We start from the raw sequence: 18,196 nt of genomic DNA, 5'->3' as shown, positions 1-18,196 counted from the left end.
AGTCATATCTTTGTGTCTACAAAACTAGATTAAACATTTTTAAGATCATAGAAAAAAAAAATTGTGACTGGTATTATAAATGAGACCTTTTTCAAATCATAAATATTACTCTATACCAAACGGTCAAAAATCCATGAAGTTCAATTTTGCTTTAGGACATATAAAGAAGAACAAGAGGCGATATTGTTTAGTTGTACAGCATAAAAAAATTATATTATGTCCAAAAAGTTACTGTCATATTTACCACCACATACACATTCTTGTTGCCTTAAAAAAAACACTCAAATAATTACAGCTGTTTAAACTTGAGAAAAAATAAAATACAGTATAAACTTGTGTAGTCAGTTGATGGAGAAAAAAAAATATTGATTTAAAATAAGGTCCTGTGATTAAAATCAAAATTCAAATATTACACTGATTTCGTGTGTATAAACATGACATATTAGATTACATAATCTGTGATTATGACATTGTGGACAAAACCATTAACTGACTCTTTGATTCAGACATACCGTAAAAATAAAAAATAAAAACCTCTCAGCAATCTTGGCACATTTCTAAAGAGAAAAACATTTTTGTACAATATCAAGGCAAATTAAAGCCATTATTTTGTGGCTATTTATGCACTGAAGCATTTAATACGATTTAAAAATGAGATTTTATTGATTTTCAGGGTTTTTGCAAGATTCTCTCAAAGCAGCTGACACAGTCAGCAATAAGTTCAGAGTCCCTCTTCCTTGTCTATATACACATGAGCTGGCATGGTCTGAAATGCCGACACCGGCACAGTCACCGGAACAGTTAGAGAAACAGCGGTGGGCTCAGATCCCGACGGTGAAGCAGCACTTGGTGGGGATGGCAGGGGTTGGCTGTGCACTACATCTGTCTGTGGCAGGGAGGATGAAGTCTCAGTGTCGCGGTGAGTGCGCAAGTGTTTGCGAAGGTAGGCGGCGAAAAGAAAAGCCTTTCCGCAAACAGCGCAGCAATGTGGCCGACTGGTTGAGTGGATGCGCTGGTGTTTACGAAGCCCGGTTTTATTCAGGAAACCCTTACCGCACTCGTCACAAATGTGAGGTCGTGGCTTGGGGTGCAGTTTCTCATGTGCCTGCATATCAGCCAGCTGAACAAACTCTGCCTGGCAGGTCACACAAACGTATGGGCCAATAGGTAAAGCCGAAACCGTAGAATCTGACGGAGGAGAGATAGTGTGTAGGCTGGAATGGGCCTGCACTTCCTCCCATGTTCCAAATATCATATCACAGTGAGAGCAGGAGAACTGGGGAAGGGTGGTGGGAAACATTTGAGCCGTTTCAGGAGCAGCCTGGACCTGTAACGGCCTCTCGGACAAGTGTGTCCTCTCATGCTTGCGCAAACTGGACGACACAACAAACGACTTGAAGCACAGCTGGCATTTGTAAGGACGCTCCCCTGAATGCACCCTTCTGTGCTTGTTCAGACTAGAGCGCTCCGTAAAGGACTTGCCACATTCCGTGCAAGAAAAAGGCCGCAGACCAGAGTGCACTAGCATGTGGCGTCGCAGATCCCACGAAGCGACGAAAGCTTTATCGCAGCGCTGGCATTTGTAGGGCCGCTGACCGGAATGCACACGCTGATGCACCGCAAGGTCCGCAGGCTGCCGAAACCTCTTAGTGCACTTGTCACAAGGGTACGGCTTGAATCCTTGATGTGCCCGTTGATGTCGGCGGAAACTAGAGGGATCGGAGAACATCTTGCCACACTGTGGACACAAGAAGGGTTTTTCACCCGAGTGGGTACGAAGATGGGACTGGTACGAGGACAGCTGAGTAAAACCTTTGCCACACTGTTCACACTGATACGGCTTACTCTTGGAGTGGATTCGCAAGTGGCACGCCAAAGAGGACGACCGGGAGAAGGCTTTGCCGCAGTCCGAGCACAAGTAAGGCTTCTCGCCCGTGTGCGAACGCTCATGGTTCTTCAAGTCCTTCAGCTCCGTGTACGTTTTGCCACACTGGCCGCAACAATACGGCCGGTGGCCTTGGTGATTACGCCGATGCTTGCGGTACACCGAAGGGTCGGCGAAACTCTTCCCACACTCGGAACAGAAGTAAGGCTTCTCCCCGGTGTGTGATCGTTGGTGCACTTTGAGTTTGGATAGTGTGGGATAACTCTTAGAGCAATGAGGGCAAGAGTGAGGCCTTTCACCACTGTGCTGTGTCATGTGGATACGCAGGCAAATGGCCTGCATAAATGCCTTGCCACAGTCAAAACAAACAAACGGTTTCTCTCCTGTGTGTGAACGGCTGTGGTTGCGTAACTCAGTTGGAGTCTTGTAAGCCTTATGGCAGTGTGGGCACTGGAACGGACGCTGAGCAGAGTGGGAGCGCTGATGCTTGGAAAGCTGCGCCCGGCTGGAGAACGTCTTTGTGCACTTACCGCAGGTGTATTGCTGCTGTTTGTCTTTACCATGTACTGACAGCTTGTGGCTTTGTAGAGCTGAAGGGCTGGTAAAGACCTCCTGACAGGTCGAGCATTTAAAACTGTGCAAAGTTTTTGGCGGTCTCCCTTTGCCTCTTCTTTTTGAAGATTGTTCTGATGAGTTGTCTGGTTCTTTGTTGGGCTCGGTCTCAGAAGGCGGTGGTGTAAACTGCTCTGCGGTTGGTGGGCTACCTGGTTGGGGTGAAGCCATCCTGATGATGCTGGAGAGAACAACAAAATACACAATGAGTGCCTTGAATTTATATGTTATAATTTAATTTAGTTCATTTACTTTGTTTACATACATTTGACCGATTCATTTATATATACTTTTATTTATTCTTTGTTATATGTTACTCTTTGTTCCAACTTCATTTTTTTAGGAAAACTATATTACACAATTACATTAATATTACATAATAATAAATCAATTAATTATTATTGTTGCTATTATTATTATTATTCTGTAAACTTCTGTAAAAATACCATGATCACAAAACTTACTGTTAATTTTGTTTTAAAAATGCATTTTCCTCAGTCATTTAGTATATTATATCTCATGACAATGGAGGCAAATTAACACAGATTTATTATAAGAACAATAACTGTAGTAACTAGCATGTAGTATTTAGTGTGATGTACGTACAGCGTACAAAAATAAAACTAATATATAGTATTTGGGCAGAAACTATGGTGAATATTTTGTTTAATGGGGCAGGCAGCACAAAATGGCCGGCATTAGGACCTCAGGGACAATTAGGAAAGATGCTCTTGTTCTCAAAGGAAGTTGGCATCTCAGCTGCTTGTGTACAAAACTGAATTACATTTCGATGATAACATAAATTTATTAACGACCATGACCAAACAGAAGCAATGCGAATACAAAAAACTAATGAACATGTCTTTAAAGCATACAACTGCTCTTTTAGCTTGCACCATAACACAAAATGGCTGGCTTTAGGACCGCTGAACATTTGCAGTCACTTCATTATAATCACAGCATAACAAAAAAAAATGCTATCGTTTTTTATCTCTTTAGTATGCCTACAAAATGTGATTTACGTTACGTACCTTGTGTGCTCTCTGGAGAGACGTGTGTGTCTTTGACAATGAATCACAAATCGATCTCAGGTGGAGGCCGGCGGCTTTAGGACCACGACGAAATTATCCCGTGAACGCAGAGATGTGCGCCTTCATGACTTCCTCACTCACCACCTGGGGAATGCCTACAACATGATCTGAATTTGTCTTGAATTAAAACGCAATCCTGTCTCTGCTATTTTGGTCTACGGTGTTTCTACGGACTACAGCGCATGGTGAGTGGGGTGGAGAGAGAGCCTGTGGGAGGGGAAATGATGTATGCTCACTCATATAAAGTTACATAACAAAATGTGAATTGACTAAAAAAATAATAGTGCGGTGGTTCTAGTAACTGGGCATTTGCAATGGATTTATTTTAAGAGTTGACAAATAGAGTGGAATTGTGCATTTTTAATAATACAAGCTGTTATTAACATTAATGACAACATTAAAGAATGAACGAACACATAAAAATTAGGCTTCGAAAATATAATCTAATGGGTGGAACAAATTCCTGAAGTTATGATAGCTGTATAATATTTAATTATATACATATAATGTAAGAGTGCCTATATTGTGGCTATATATTACAAAAATAAAACATTCTTGGTCACTTGAGTAAAGTCTTTGAGAAACGCGGACTAAACTTCATGTAGTTCATGCTTATTCCAGAAGGAACTGGCGGAGAGGGTCGAAATAATATAAGTAAAATAAGTTTCAAATGAAAATGTATTGTTAAAGAAAACACCTCTTAAGATGAACGCACGGACGTTTTTCGCTGATGCACATTTCCTGTTTCCTAGCAACAAGAGCAGGAAGTGAGTCGAGTGGGATGGGGAAAAGACAATTGGTAGAAAGGGGGACGAACACGCCCGTCCTGAAACTAAAATAAAGTGAACGGAGTGCCAACATTACATGCACCAACATCACACAGGGAGACTGCATCATTCAGTATGTATATTCCTAGCGTCTTTTTTTGCCGTATCAGTGGGTTAGTTTTAGCTGTTGATTCTAGCCGCCAAATGCTAACTAGCTCGCAACGGGATGGGATGCTACTGCCTCTCCCAAATACATATTTTATTCAGTTCAACTCAAGGATAATTTGTCTACGATATTAATTTAAACTGCGGCTATAAGGCTATTAAAATGATCAAAATTGTGCTTGTGTTGTTAGCTGTTAGGCTAATGTACTCGGCAAGTGTTTACTGTGTCAATAGAGCTCCATTGTGTGAGGCAGTCTGTCACCTAACTGCTGAAACCCATGAGTTGATCCTTCAAGCTGTCCACTCATCTGTTAAAATTCCATCTAAAATCTGTTAAGAGATCCGTGATACTATCAGATCCAGACAGATAAACTGTATCAGCGTTATTTTAGTGAATAGTGTTTTAAAATAAGATTTAAAGAAGAATAAAAACGAGCCGACTAAAGGCTTCATGATTGATGGTAAATATCTTTGAATGGATATTAAAACCCCTGCACTACTTTGGTTTTATATATAACGTCCAAGTTGTATAAAATAAGTGTGTGTTTGGTGTTTTTTGTGTGCTTAATAAACACTTTTTAATGTGAACAAATAAAAAGTGTTTATTAAAGGAACAATTCACCCAGAAAATAAAAATCACAATTGATCCAATTAAATTCTTCTTATTTTGTCCCAAGTTCTGTTTCTGTTTTAATTGTTTTTTGTTTAAAACAATTTAATAAATTAATAATAGATTAAAATTGTAACAACAATAGACCTTTGACCTGTTAGAGGAATCAGTTTTACCTTGTCCCAAATTCCTATTTACTCACCCTCTTGACATTCCAGCCTTGTAGGACTTTCTTTCTTCTAACAGCATTAAAGGAGATGTCAGGCAGAATGACAGCTTCAGTCAGCATTTCCTATTATTGCATTTTTAGTCCATACAATAAAAGTGAATATTGACAGAGACTGTCATATGGAAAGAAAGTCATATGAAGATTGACGATTGAACATATAATCTTCAGATTTGCATGAATTTCCCTTATAAACCAGTGCAGTGTTTTATTGTACAGTAATGTTAGAATAATTCCTTTTATTTAATTACTCATGCGTTATGTAAACTCCGAGCTTTTTGTCAAGACTTAGTCACATTAGAAAGCAATGTTAGTGTTAGCTTTTCATCATTATTGACTTTCTTGTTATGCAACTGCCCTGTGTGAACTTAATGGTAAATAATGTATGGGTTTTCCTGTTACAGATTTCATCCAGTGCCTGCGCTTGCATCATCTTCTCAATGACATTTTTCCAATGGAATGGAACAGAATGTATTCTCAGCTAATTTTTTGAATGTTGCCTTTACGCTCACACCTCTTCGAACAAGCCAATTTGATAATAGCGAGGACAGGTTTGTCCGTCACGGTCATTCAAACTGGCTCTTGTTGACATTTCTTATGATTATACTATACCATTATAGCTATGCAAGAGCCAGGCCGGACCAAAGGCTTTTCGTGTAGACATTGTGGTGTAGTATGTGCGAGCATGCCCAGTCTTTTGGAGCATACAGACAATTTTCATCAGTCAGAAGAGGAACGGAAGTTCAAATGTGATGAATGTGGACGAGGCTACAGGCATGCTGGCAGCTTGGCTAACCACAGAAAAACACACGAGGTTGGCTCTTTTCAGTGTCATATATGCTCCAGGAAGCTCTCCAATGCATTGGCTCTCAAAAGCCACCTGCGCATTCACACATCTAGAAAGAAATATTCTTGCACAGAATGTGGAAAGGCTTTTCGTCTTGCAACTCAGCTGGTCACCCATCAAAAGGTTCATCTCAATAAAGAGTCTCAAATCAGGACAAAGGATTCTGCAAACAGTCTTATTGAGAGTGATTATAAAGACGATGAGTTGCTGCATCTGGATGAGATTGAATTTGACATGATACCAGATTTGCAGCCAGACATGAAGCTAAATATTGCTCCAATGAGCAGCCTTAGTAATGGTGCCATGTCAGAACACATTTCAAACGCCACCACAGAAAGTGACATGGCAGCTGAAGATGATGCTGGAGACAGGCCGTTCAAATGTGACTTGTGTGACAAGACATACAGACATCATGGCAGCCTCATAAATCATAAGAAAACTCATCAAATGGGGATATTTGAGTGCCCAGTCTGTTTTAAACAGTTCAATAATCTTGCTGCACTTAATAGTCACCAGCGAATACACAGTAAAACCCGAGGTTGTCTCAGTGTGCAGACCTCTAAAGCTACCTTCACAGAATGCAAGCAAGAACTTGCCCCTCATGTTATGCCACAGAATGGTGATGCTAATATACATTTTTGTCACCTTTGTCAGGTTGCTTTTGCTAATGATGAGTTTCAAAATCACATTCTGTTGCATAACTCCTCTTCAGTGTCATTTGAGCTCCCTACTAACTTGTCAGAGGAGCACAATTTTTCTTACAATGATAGTGTTACTCATTCCCCAGAGTCTAATCCTTATCCCCCCTCTAGTGACACTCCACCATTGCCCCCGTTACTCGATAAAACCATTGAATATTCCCAAGCAGATGGGCCATTGGAAAATGGTCATATTTATCTACCCAACTCTTTAGATGAAAATCCATTGACTCTACATGCTCAGGGACAGCCAATGGCCCTACCATCAGAAAACCTCAACCCTGATTGTTCAGCACAGGGTACTGATAACAACAAAGTAGAAGATGCTGACAGTTCTGATCGCAGATTCAAGTGCCACATCTGTGGCAAACGCTACAGGCATGCAGGCAGTCTTATAAATCACAAACGGTCCCATCAAATTGGGGTCTTTCAGTGTTCCATCTGCCGCAAGAACTACCCACATTTGGCGGCTCTACGAAGCCACCTTCGGATACATAAAGGAAGGTCCGCATCTTTCCCTGCTAGTTCTGAGGGTGACTGGCTTTCCTCAGAACCCTTGACACATGAGAGCCAACAGAACTGTTTTCCATCACATGAGGGAGATGTAAGTGGAATATTAGGCCTTCCTCAGGACCTGGTAGACTCTGTGCAGCATAAATCCGATGAGGAGCATGTGAATGAGATGAATGCTACTGAATTTCATGAGCAGTTTGACAATTCCTTCTCAGATGAGCACCTACCTCAGGATGAACACCTCATGGAGAGGCACATGTGTGCTGACTGTGGTAAAACATTTACTGATATTGCAGGAATCAAGTCACACATTTGTCCCCTCCTGAATCAGCAGTATCGGACCATGATGAACGGCTCACCCGGTCACATGGACTTTCACAACACAAAGCATCAACATTTCTTAGAAGAGTCAGAGGAAGATGTTGGTTTTGAGGAACACAATGCTAGTGCAGCAGAGGCCTATTTTAGACAGCAGGCCTTTCATGACAACATTCATGGTCAGATGAGTGACAGTGAAGCTAAAGCTGAATGTGAAGACGATGAAGAAGAGGACGATGGAGAGATGTATCAGTGCTCAGTGTGTGGGAATCACTATACTAGCATGCGTGCACTGCGAAGCCATCTCAGAAGTCATACTCAAACTCATGGTGCACCTTCAGCATGTGGCCCATCATCGTTGTCTTCTCTAGAGGTCAAGAAAGATGAACCGAGTGAAAATCAGCAGGGTGACTGCAGTCTGATTATCTGCAGCACTTGTGGAGAGAGCTTTACAAAGAAACCAGACCTACAAGCCCACCAACTCTTGCATAGCAATATAGAAGGTAATCCACAAGAACAATTTGTAACCAACCACCAGAATGAGCTCAAACCAAAAGTGGAAATAGAAAGTATTATTTGTGGGAAATGTGGCATAAGCTGCAGCGACATTTATCACCTAAATAACCACAACTGCACAGGACAACAAGATGGGCAAGTGGAGGAGAAATGTGGGGAGAAACCGCTTCTTAAAAATACATTTCAACGAAATGTACTTTTGCAGGAAAGTCTACATGATGGAGAGCGCCAGTACAAGTGTGACCAATGTGGTCGTTCGTACAGACATGCTGGATCATTACTCAATCATAAGAAGTCTCACAAAACTGGAGTGTTTCGCTGCTTTGTTTGCCAAAAGCGTTTTTATAATTTGCTGGCTCTCAAGAATCACCAGAGGACACACTTTGATGTTAAAAAGTAAGTATTTCAAAAAAAAAATTCAAATTGAACCTCAAAATTTGATTACTTTGAAAAAAGTTATTGTATAGGTCATAATTAATCTATATTGTTTTACAGCCAAGGTTTTTTTTTTTTTTTTGATCTTTTTCTACCAGGCATAGATGCACAGAATGTGGGAAAGCATTCAAAATCTATAAACAACTGTTGAACCACCAGAGGGTACATCAGGAAAACAAGGCTAAGATTGAAGAGCTCAACAAACAAATTCAGACACTCATGCAGATGAGTGGGAATGCCTCAGGGAGTGGAATGCAGGCACTTAATTCCAGCAGAAAGAGAATGAGCAGACGCCACAAGCAACGGCAGACCTCTAACAGTAATCAGTCTAGCCAAGAAAAAGAGGGCCAGATGGGAGATCCCAGAGACCCTCGCCCTTTTGTCTGTGATCAGTGTGGGCGAAGCTATCGACATGCAGGAAGCTTGGTCAACCACAAAAACTCGCACAAGACAGGTGAATATTACTGTGCTTTGTGCAACAACACTTACTCCAACCAGCTAGCAATGAAGAACCATTTGCGAATACACTTTGCCGTCAAAAGACACCGCTGCCAAGACTGTGGAAAGGCCTTCAGGGGAAACAAACAGTTACTCAACCACACTTGTTCGACCAATAAAAGAAATGCATCAGCAAGAGGAAAGATCAGGGGCCACAAACGAGAAAAGGATTTGACTTGCAAGCAGTGCCGTCTCGTATTTCCAGATACTGAACTACTTGAAGGACACACCTGTAGTAAAGAGACTGCCCCTGATTCGGTCCCCCTAGGAGATGTAGATGGTGACAACAATGGTGCGGACCTAGAAAAAGAAGAACGACCATTCAAGTGCAACATTTGTAGTCGCAGTTACCGTCACGCTGGTAGCTTGTTGAACCATAAGAACACTCACAAAACAGGCCATTTCACCTGCACCTTCTGTGCCAAGCCCTTTTCCAATCCCATGGCTTTACGAAACCATACACGAATTCACACGCAGAAGAAAAAGTATGTCTGTCCTACTTGTGGTAAAGCTTTCCGTCTCTCCAGTATCCTGTACAATCACCAAAAAATCCATGCACGGGGAGTAACTCATTATAGCTGCCAAACATGTGGCAAAAGCTTCCAGGGAAAGTCTGGGCTAAAGAGACATCGCTGTTACCGAAACGGCAATCCAAACTGTACTGTAAATCAAGACGGTGTGGACAAATGCTATACGTGAGTAATTTTTTTTTTCTTAAATGCTATTTGAACACTTATCCTTACCTATCTGTCATCTGATTCCAATCTTTTCTTTTGTACAGGTGTGATCAGTGCGGACGCTCTTATAGACATGCCGGTTCCCTTCTTAACCACAAGAAGAGTCATTCCACTGACCTCCTCAACTGCACTCTCTGCCTAAAAACATTCACGGACCCTCTGGATTTAGAGAACCATTCTCAAATGGCGCGCCACTGCTGCCCAGATTGCGGGAAAACCTTCTGTGAGTTTGCACACCTGCAGAGCCACATGGAGGTGCATAGTAAGGGACTCCCCTATTACTGCAACATATGTCAACAGAACTTTCCAAACCTGGCTAGTTTTCAGCAGCACCAGGAGCTCCATGGCGGCTTGCAGGGGCATGAGCAAGGTATGCAGATGCAGCAGGATTTAGGTTGGGACTCAGCACTAGACCAGCAGATAGGAATTCAGAGCCTTCCTAAGATCGAGTCAGCCTTCAGCCGAGTCCACGGATTCCCTGAGCCACAAGACCAGCAGGAAAGTAGCGAGGGATACGGTAGGGAAGAGAAAAGTCATGTGTGCGAGCACTGTGGGCGCACTTACCGCCACGCTGGTTCACTGCTCAACCACAAGAACAGCCACAAGACCGGCTCCTTCTTCTGCTCGGTCTGCCAAAAGGAGTTCACAAATCTCATGGCGCTGAAGAATCACCGGCGCATTCACACAGAACCCAAACGCTATCAGTGCCTGGAGTGTGGCAAGGCCTTCCGGGTCTCCACCCAGCTTATCTGCCACAGGCGCATCCACACCAAAGAGAAGCCTTTCTCCTGCCTCCTTTGCGACAAGCGTTTCTCTAGCAAGTCCAACCTCCGGCACCATCAGAAGATGCATCAGAATACCCAACAGACTTATGAGTCCTCCTTCAACATGGATGATAATACATTCATGGGACTGGGTGTGGACCCTTTCCTCTAAGGCCACGTTCCAGTCTTGCCGCTTCAAGGGAAGATTTCAAAACAATATTCTATTACAAGACTCTTTCTCCACCCAAGGCCCAATGCCAATAATCGTACAACGTCAGGTTTTCTGCTGTACTTGTCCAGATGGTGTCGCACACAGATGCTAATCTTGGCAGGACTTACCTACTTTACTGTTGTGTTTTCCTAAATGTTGTTCTTAAATGGACACTTAAGACTGGCATTGATGAGATACTACCTCTGGTAGGGACAGTAATACTGTAGACATTTTAGAATAAGTGACAGTGCCTGTCAGAGACCATTTTAGATTTTTATTTCATTTGTTTTGTGTCCCCACACAGTGCACAAATTGTTTGGTACTATGATAGGTCTCAGACTGAGAGCTTGGATGAGTATTTCTGTCCAGACTCTTACCTAGTGCTGCCTTCAAGAGCCTGACCGATTATTTGGCGTAATCGGAGAGGGAACAAAACAAGCTGTTATGTTTTATTTTATGTAAAGGTATTATGGGAATAAAAGGATACATACTATCCTTCTCATTATGTTTTGTATTAAGTGCTTCCATATTTTCAGGTTATCATACTGCTGGTGGTAGATGTGCTGTAATCATTGTTTCATTAACATACTCTTGATGTTCCTGCAGTTTCATAATGGATGACACTGGTAAGGCTGTTAAACAGCAACCTTCACTAAGGCCTGTCTTGTAGAAAATCTCAAAGATATTTATTTATTTAAATAGAACTATTTATACCTTATATTAATATTTGAAATGTAAGCATATTTCTTGTCTTTAATACCGTTAAATGTGATACACATTATGCATGGTATTAAGTGTGTGATAAATGCTAGATTGGTCGATTATGTAGGTATTCTAGACAATGGTTGTAAACACTTAAGAAATACCTCTTTAAAAGCATTCACAACTGAAATATTTAAGTTTTCTTAGTGCATACTTTTCTAGTAAATGTTTTATGAAGTGGAAGTATGTTCACGATTTTGGAGCACAAAAAATGAATGAACCCAAAAAAATCCATGATCGGTCGGGCTCTATTAGGGCAGGAATTCACAGACTAAACTCTTTTCAACAGTTTTTTTAAAATGCTCAGGTCTCGCAACTTATTAGACGCAATGTAAGAAAATACATTTAGCTTGATGCTTCTTGCATCAAGGCTTCTGTCTGTCTTTGATGCCAGATTGAATTTCAGTGTGCCATTTCATATCACCACCCTATACTTGGATTAAATTATTTGTGAAATGGTTTCCTTTTAAGCCTATAGATCAGCGCTTACTGATTATTTAAGAGTAGAATTCATGTATTAACAGCTTCATTGCATTTGAGAAAACTTAAACTGACAACTGAGACTTGCTGTAATCAGTTGCATATATCTTAAATATAAAATATTTATTTTTGTTCACATGATCAATGTTTCTCTTTCTCAAGTAGGGACCTTAATAAGCAGATGATGTTTATTTGTAGGTGTTGATGCCCTCACTTTCTTGAACTGAATAAAACCAATATAGCAGTGCGTTTTGGCTTCTTTGAGTTTTCTTATTTTATATTTGTTTTAACACTTGAATTCCTTGCAGTTGCAGTGCATTACATGATTATTTTATGCAAATGAGAATTGAGTTGATGGGTTTATCATTTTGTGTGACGACTGCAAATTAGACACTTAAAAAATACATTAAGGGAACAAACAAAAAAAAACATCAGACAAACACAGTATATTAGTTGTCTCTTTATTGTATTAAAATGCATAGTTTCCTCTGCAGTCTGTGGAGTAATTGTGAATGAGTAAAGGCACAAATACACAACCAACTTTACTCAAGACTGTGACAGCGCTGTGCATGCTTCACGGGTTTATGTTTATCAAGATTCTGGACTAGCTTCTTGATCCTAGATTTCTGACAAACATGGCAGTAATTCACAATGAGGTACATAAAGTATTCTTGGGAACTGGTGTATAAAGTGTGCTTAGTTTTCTTGAAAAACATGCAACATTCTTTAAGCAAAATATAATTTCTAATTTCTTTTTATTCTGGGTTGAAATGTTACTCAGACATGTTCTTCACAGGTTTCATGAGATTAACCTCTTGCTAAACATGCTTTAAGTCATTCAAACAAATTAATTACTCATTAGCATCTGCTGTATATAAATATATACATTCCCTAATGCCCATAGCTGGCTACACACATCTAAAACTGGTGATTCTATCCTTTCAAAATATTTTAGTAAGCTGAAATGATAAAACACGGGAGATTAAATGTATTGAGATACATATATGTAAATATCACTCTAAACTATCTAATCTCTTATGCGTATAAAGGCAGCAAAACTAAGATGGAATCTGACACCTGCGACTCTTTCTCAGAGAATTTGTTAACGTCAGCTGGCGACCCTTGTCTTTCAGGATATCGGCTTCTGTTGCTTCACTGGTCTTCAGTGTCTCCAGAGTGTTCATCAATGCCATAGACAGGCTGCTGAGCCAGTCGGTGTCAGAACATTGTTGTACAAAGGGCTACATCTATACAGTGAGTAGTATTCCAACACTATAAAAATAGATAATTAAACTGTACAAACAATGATTACAAATACATTCAAATGGTTGTGCCATACTAACTCTGTTTAGGGAGGCATATTTGTGTAAAAAACATGATCTCTAAGTCTACTATATTAAACTGGTTGTGGTTATTTATCGTGTTCACAAATCTAACAAGGAATATTCAAGTGGGAATGCATCTACGGTGCACTCTAAGTGCAACATGGATGGCCTTAAATTTCTGTAAAAACAGTGTAACAAGACCTGTCACTGAAGCATTTTAAGGGTTCCAAAAAAAGGAATATATAATATATGCTATAATGCTGTCCATAGGATGTCACTTAGCACCAAGGCTTGCAAACCTATTCTGCACAGTGAGTGACAAGGAAGGTGTCAGTGCAGCTTTTGTTCATAACCATTTGCTATGCATAACATAGCCTACTAATGTAATAAATTAGACAAATCAGATGCTACTCATAGAACACTCTGTGGTTGAGGTACCAGCCAGTGTTTACCAACTGGAGCATTAATTGACTGGAGTAACAGTCCATTTTCATTTTCGCCAGCTTGAGTTCCATGAGCTGCAAACATTTAAAAGATTGCATATGAACAAAATTAATTTCCTTAACGCATTTCGAAGCATCTTAAGAAGTGTTGCATTTTTCAACCCTTACCTTATGAAGATCCTATACTGGATAAAGGGGTCCTGTCGTCTCTTCAATCGGTTCTGAATTGTGGAAGGAGAAGTTTAGTTAGTTCTGAGTCCTGCTCTGAAGCAGAATGTTTGTTGTTAAAAATGTGTTGCAATCTTAATATCTCACCACGTAAAGTCCTCTTGGACCTGCATTGATGTACTAGAATGCCTATGAGCAAGGCTCCGCAAACAATTACGGCTGCCAGGACAGATAAACTGGTAATTGCTGCCACCCTCCAGGAATCCGAAGGCTCTATGGGTGGGCCTTAAAAACACAGGATAATGTTACTGGAAGACCTCCAGCTCGACGGATCATACATAAAGAATCTAGCCACTCCTTCTCTGTATGTAAGCTTGGACCTATTTAAAAAGAATCTACTTACAATGCATTCTCATGAGTGTTTAACCTTATATTGGACCATTGGACCATTTTAATGACTTGGACCTTTGTATCTTGTTCAGCAAAATGAACTTTTTTATTCAAGTTATCTCATTCATTTAAGTGGATCTAAATTCAAATAATTTTTCAGTAGCGAAATTCCCCATTTTTTAAAATAGTAGAAATTAGGAAATTTCAAGGCCTCGAAAATAAATAAATAAATAAAAGATGTTTGCGACTTTTTAGTTTAGTTTGAGTTTATATCTCACAATTCACTTAGTTTCTTGCAATTCTGAGACAAAAAGTGAGATAAAAAGTAGCAATTACTTTTTTAGTCTTCATTCTATGGTGGAAACAGGCTTCCATAAACCAGATTTAAATGAATGGTTACTTAACCTCCTCAGTCGCCACTGCAACTTGAAAAAAATAAAGAAAACAGACAAGACTGTAAATGGGGAGGCACCCTTTCAAAATATGTATACTGCAGGTAGGCTAATAATATGTAGGCTACTTAAAGTATGCCAACTAATGTGTATCTTTATGGTAGCCTAGTAAGCCTATAGGGGCAAATAAGGTGTACCTTTAGTTTTTATACCTTCGGGTACCGCCTTAGGTGACAGTTTGTGTACCTTTTTTTTCTTAGAGTGTTCATGAACGAGCCCTTTATAATCTTAACTTTGATCCAATATACTCACATGTGTCACATGATGGAGTTTTCGGGTACTGTTTGCATATATGACAAGGTACACATTGTGCGACATCTCCGTTCCAGAATTCGGATTTCGAACAAAAGGCTGAACCTGACAAAATTGAACAAAGAAGCAAACACAAAGGTGTCAAATAGCGGTAGCAGATTACAGCGAAACTGACAAAAACAACTGCTCCGCACGCGTTTCCTGATAACTCGGGGTGGGTTCGAGGTTTTGCGACTTAATAAGAAGGTCCAAGAGCTTTCTTCGCTCTGCCTCGTTTTCATATGAAATGAGATTCCGAGGGAAATTCCGTTGCAGTGATGTGGTGGTGCACTCGCGGGGAAACGATATTACTCATGCTCTGTGTGCGTAAGCAAGTCTAAACTCACGGCCAGACTGTGATGCAGCTCCTGAGTGCATGCAAAGTGTCCCACTGTGAGAACTGAGGACATGGAAAAGTGACTTTAAGAGAACTAATGGGTTGGCGAAGGCGTCATCAGTGAAAGCTGAGGGGCTTAGGGTTGTACTTTAGGGTTGAGGGGTACATATAGGAAAAAGCGGTAAGGCAGGCACCACTGAAAGACTTTCACATAAACAGTTGCGGTCCACAGATGACAAACATCTGCAAGCTAATATCACCCGCAGTACTACATGACGTGACTTCGAGAACACCGGCAGATTCTCATGAAGACTTGCTTTCTTACAAATGACTCTTGACGTCTATTCCTTGTGGGGTGCGTGCGCTACATTTATCATTATAATGTTAGCCAGTTCACATGTTGTCTCTGTGAACTGGAAGCTTATGACACTAAAACAAATTCCTTGTATGCACAAGCATACTTGGCAATAAAACTCTTTCTGATTCTGAAAGTGCATATTGAAAGCTTTTCTTGACAAGTCGTGTGATGTAACAGAACAACATGCACTGCTCACATTGATTTATAATCTGATATTGATCCTGTATAGTGACTTTCAAGGATGCATTATACTGCATTAAAAGTACACTGTAACGCAAATATCTGCATATCTTTTTGTCATATGCATTAAAGCACATTTTAAAACAGTTAACTCTTCAGGGAGTAATGAATCAGACCTCAGTATTGATGGTTGAGGTAGTGAATGTGGGCTGTTCAACAGATAGGCTACTGAAATCAGTTCTGCTCTATCACCATTGTGCCCTTGAGCAATAGTAAAATGTGACCCTGGAGCACAAAACCAGTCTTAAGTCGCTGGGGTATATTTGTAGCAATAGCCAAAATATTATAGGGGTCAAAAATATTGATTTTTCTTTTATGCCAAAAATCATTAGGATATTAAGTAAAGATAATATTCCGTGAAGATATTTAGCAAATTTCCTACTGTAAATATAGTAAAACTTAATTTTTTATTAGTAATAGGCATTGCTAAGAACTTTTTCTCAATATTTTGATTTTTTTTTTTTTTCGCACCCTCAGATTCCAGATTTTCAAATAGTTGTATCTTGGTCAAATTATTGTCCTATCCTAACAAATCATACATCAATGGAAAGCTTATTTATCCAGCTTTCAGATGATGTATAAATCTCAATTTCGAAAAATTGACCCTTATGACTGGTTTTGTGGTCCAGGGTCACAAATATCAAAGTCTTGTATGTTTTATCATGCACACCCAAGCAAGCTTAATGATCAGTAAACATCAGCTTGAATATTAGCCCCTCAGTGTCTGTAGTTCTCAGCCTTTTTAATCCAAGGACCCCTAGTCAAAGTTAATATTTCAAGGGCCCCATATATAGCCTATAGGTGGTCTTCCTTACTTCTGCTAAAATAATGAGGTGCCATTTTTTCCATTTTTTAACATTAACAATGTTAAATAATGAACTGACAAGGTTTTTTCTTCATAGTTAACAGTTGTTTTATTGATGCTGGAAAAGTTCTGTTACCAAACCATTTTTCTAAAGAAAAGTAATATGATTAATTTTTTTTTTTTTTTTTTTAAATGAGGATAATGTTTCAGTTTTGTTTGCAAAGGTAGTATCCTGCACTGAAAAACAAATCTGCTGTGAACTCAGCAGAGAGTCAATTCCTGAATTTTCTATTTGTTAAATTATTTGAACAATTATACATAATATCAAGATGTTTTGCAGCCACCTTGGAAGTTTTTCTAAGGCCCCCTAGTGGGCATGAGGCCCCCAGGAAAGAACCAGCACAGCCGGCTATAATGATGGTCTAAGCATGTTTTGATGTGCATGATTAAATCCATAAAACTTCAAATCTAATTTCTTCGTTATAAACTAACTTTGTGACATGAATCATTTTTCTGTCTGTATTAAATCACTGCTTAACTAAAGCCACTGAATATAACAAGGGCGGACACTTTCCAAGACATTGCCTAAGACTTTCCCATAACAGAAAAAATACTTTCATTCCTGCAAGTGTTTTTACAATTAAAACTGTTCCAGCAGTAACATACACATGCCAAAGTAACAAAGGCGCTACAAGCTTCATGTTCCTCATGGAAAGCTGAAGCCTCTTGTGCTGCTCTGTTCTCAGCTGGGCACAATACAACCCATGGAGCGGGCGGGAGTGAAATAAGAGCATTGGAATGCGGAACCGGTGGGAACTGTAACTGGTAAGGGAAGCTATTACGAATGAAGCAGTTCATCGTCATTAACTCCACTGACTCCACGTCTGTCCATGTTCATAGCAAGAGGACAAATGAGACATAAGGTTGGAACTTCTCTCACCAACAGACAGATAGGCTACATAAATTTCACACATACGCTCTATGTTATAACACGGGGACATTAAGCAATTAAATGTGAATATTCTTACTTTTATCCGCGTTTATCCCATGAATAAGCGTGGCGATCAATAGAGTAATCCAATAGAGGCAACGCAACATAGCACCGGAATCCATAGAGCTTTATATATCTTGAAATCCCACAGCGATTCCAAAAGATTAAAAGCCACAAATGGGTTTCAAGCATAGCAAAAGCAGCGCGTGTGAATGACCCACCCCAAACTTTCAGTCTTGTTTTAATAGCGCCCACACCCAC

General features: G+C 40.1%; 2 protein-coding genes and 1 long non-coding RNA gene across 3 annotated transcripts; 1 reads left to right on the top strand and 2 right to left on the bottom strand.

Moving 5' to 3' along the window:
• Positions 1-194: 194 nt before the first annotated feature.
• Positions 195-3,779, bottom strand: LOC306852608 (uncharacterized protein). Its single transcript, XM_079389585.1, has 2 exons — positions 3,529-3,779; positions 195-2,678 (listed from the first exon to the last, which is right to left on the bottom strand). The coding sequence occupies exon 2, from the start codon at positions 2,666-2,668 to the stop codon at positions 722-724; it is 1,947 nt and encodes a 648-aa protein (XP_079245711.1). The 5' UTR covers positions 2,669-2,678; positions 3,529-3,779; the 3' UTR covers positions 195-721.
• Positions 3,780-4,362: 583 nt separating this feature from the next.
• Positions 4,363-12,384, top strand: LOC306852607 (zinc finger protein 646-like). Its single transcript, XM_079389584.1, has 4 exons — positions 4,363-4,488; positions 5,761-8,644; positions 8,782-9,876; positions 9,963-12,384. The coding sequence occupies exons 2-4, from the start codon at positions 5,979-5,981 to the stop codon at positions 10,852-10,854; spliced, it is 4,653 nt and encodes a 1,550-aa protein (XP_079245710.1). The 5' UTR covers positions 4,363-4,488; positions 5,761-5,978; the 3' UTR covers positions 10,855-12,384.
• Positions 12,385-12,579: 195 nt separating this feature from the next.
• LOC306851966 lies at positions 12,580-18,196 on the bottom strand. The gene is made up of 5 exons (XR_013782542.1): positions 17,973-18,196; positions 15,166-15,270; positions 14,219-14,356; positions 14,072-14,124; positions 12,580-13,978 (listed from the first exon to the last, which is right to left on the bottom strand). It is a non-coding gene; the product is annotated as an uncharacterized lncRNA (long non-coding RNA).

Source organism: Barbus barbus (genome assembly GCF_936440315.1).
Source record: "Barbus barbus genome assembly, chromosome: 32".
Classification (NCBI taxonomy): Eukaryota; Metazoa; Chordata; class Actinopteri; order Cypriniformes; family Cyprinidae; genus Barbus; species Barbus barbus.
This window is presented reverse-complemented; position numbering and strand designations above follow the sequence as displayed.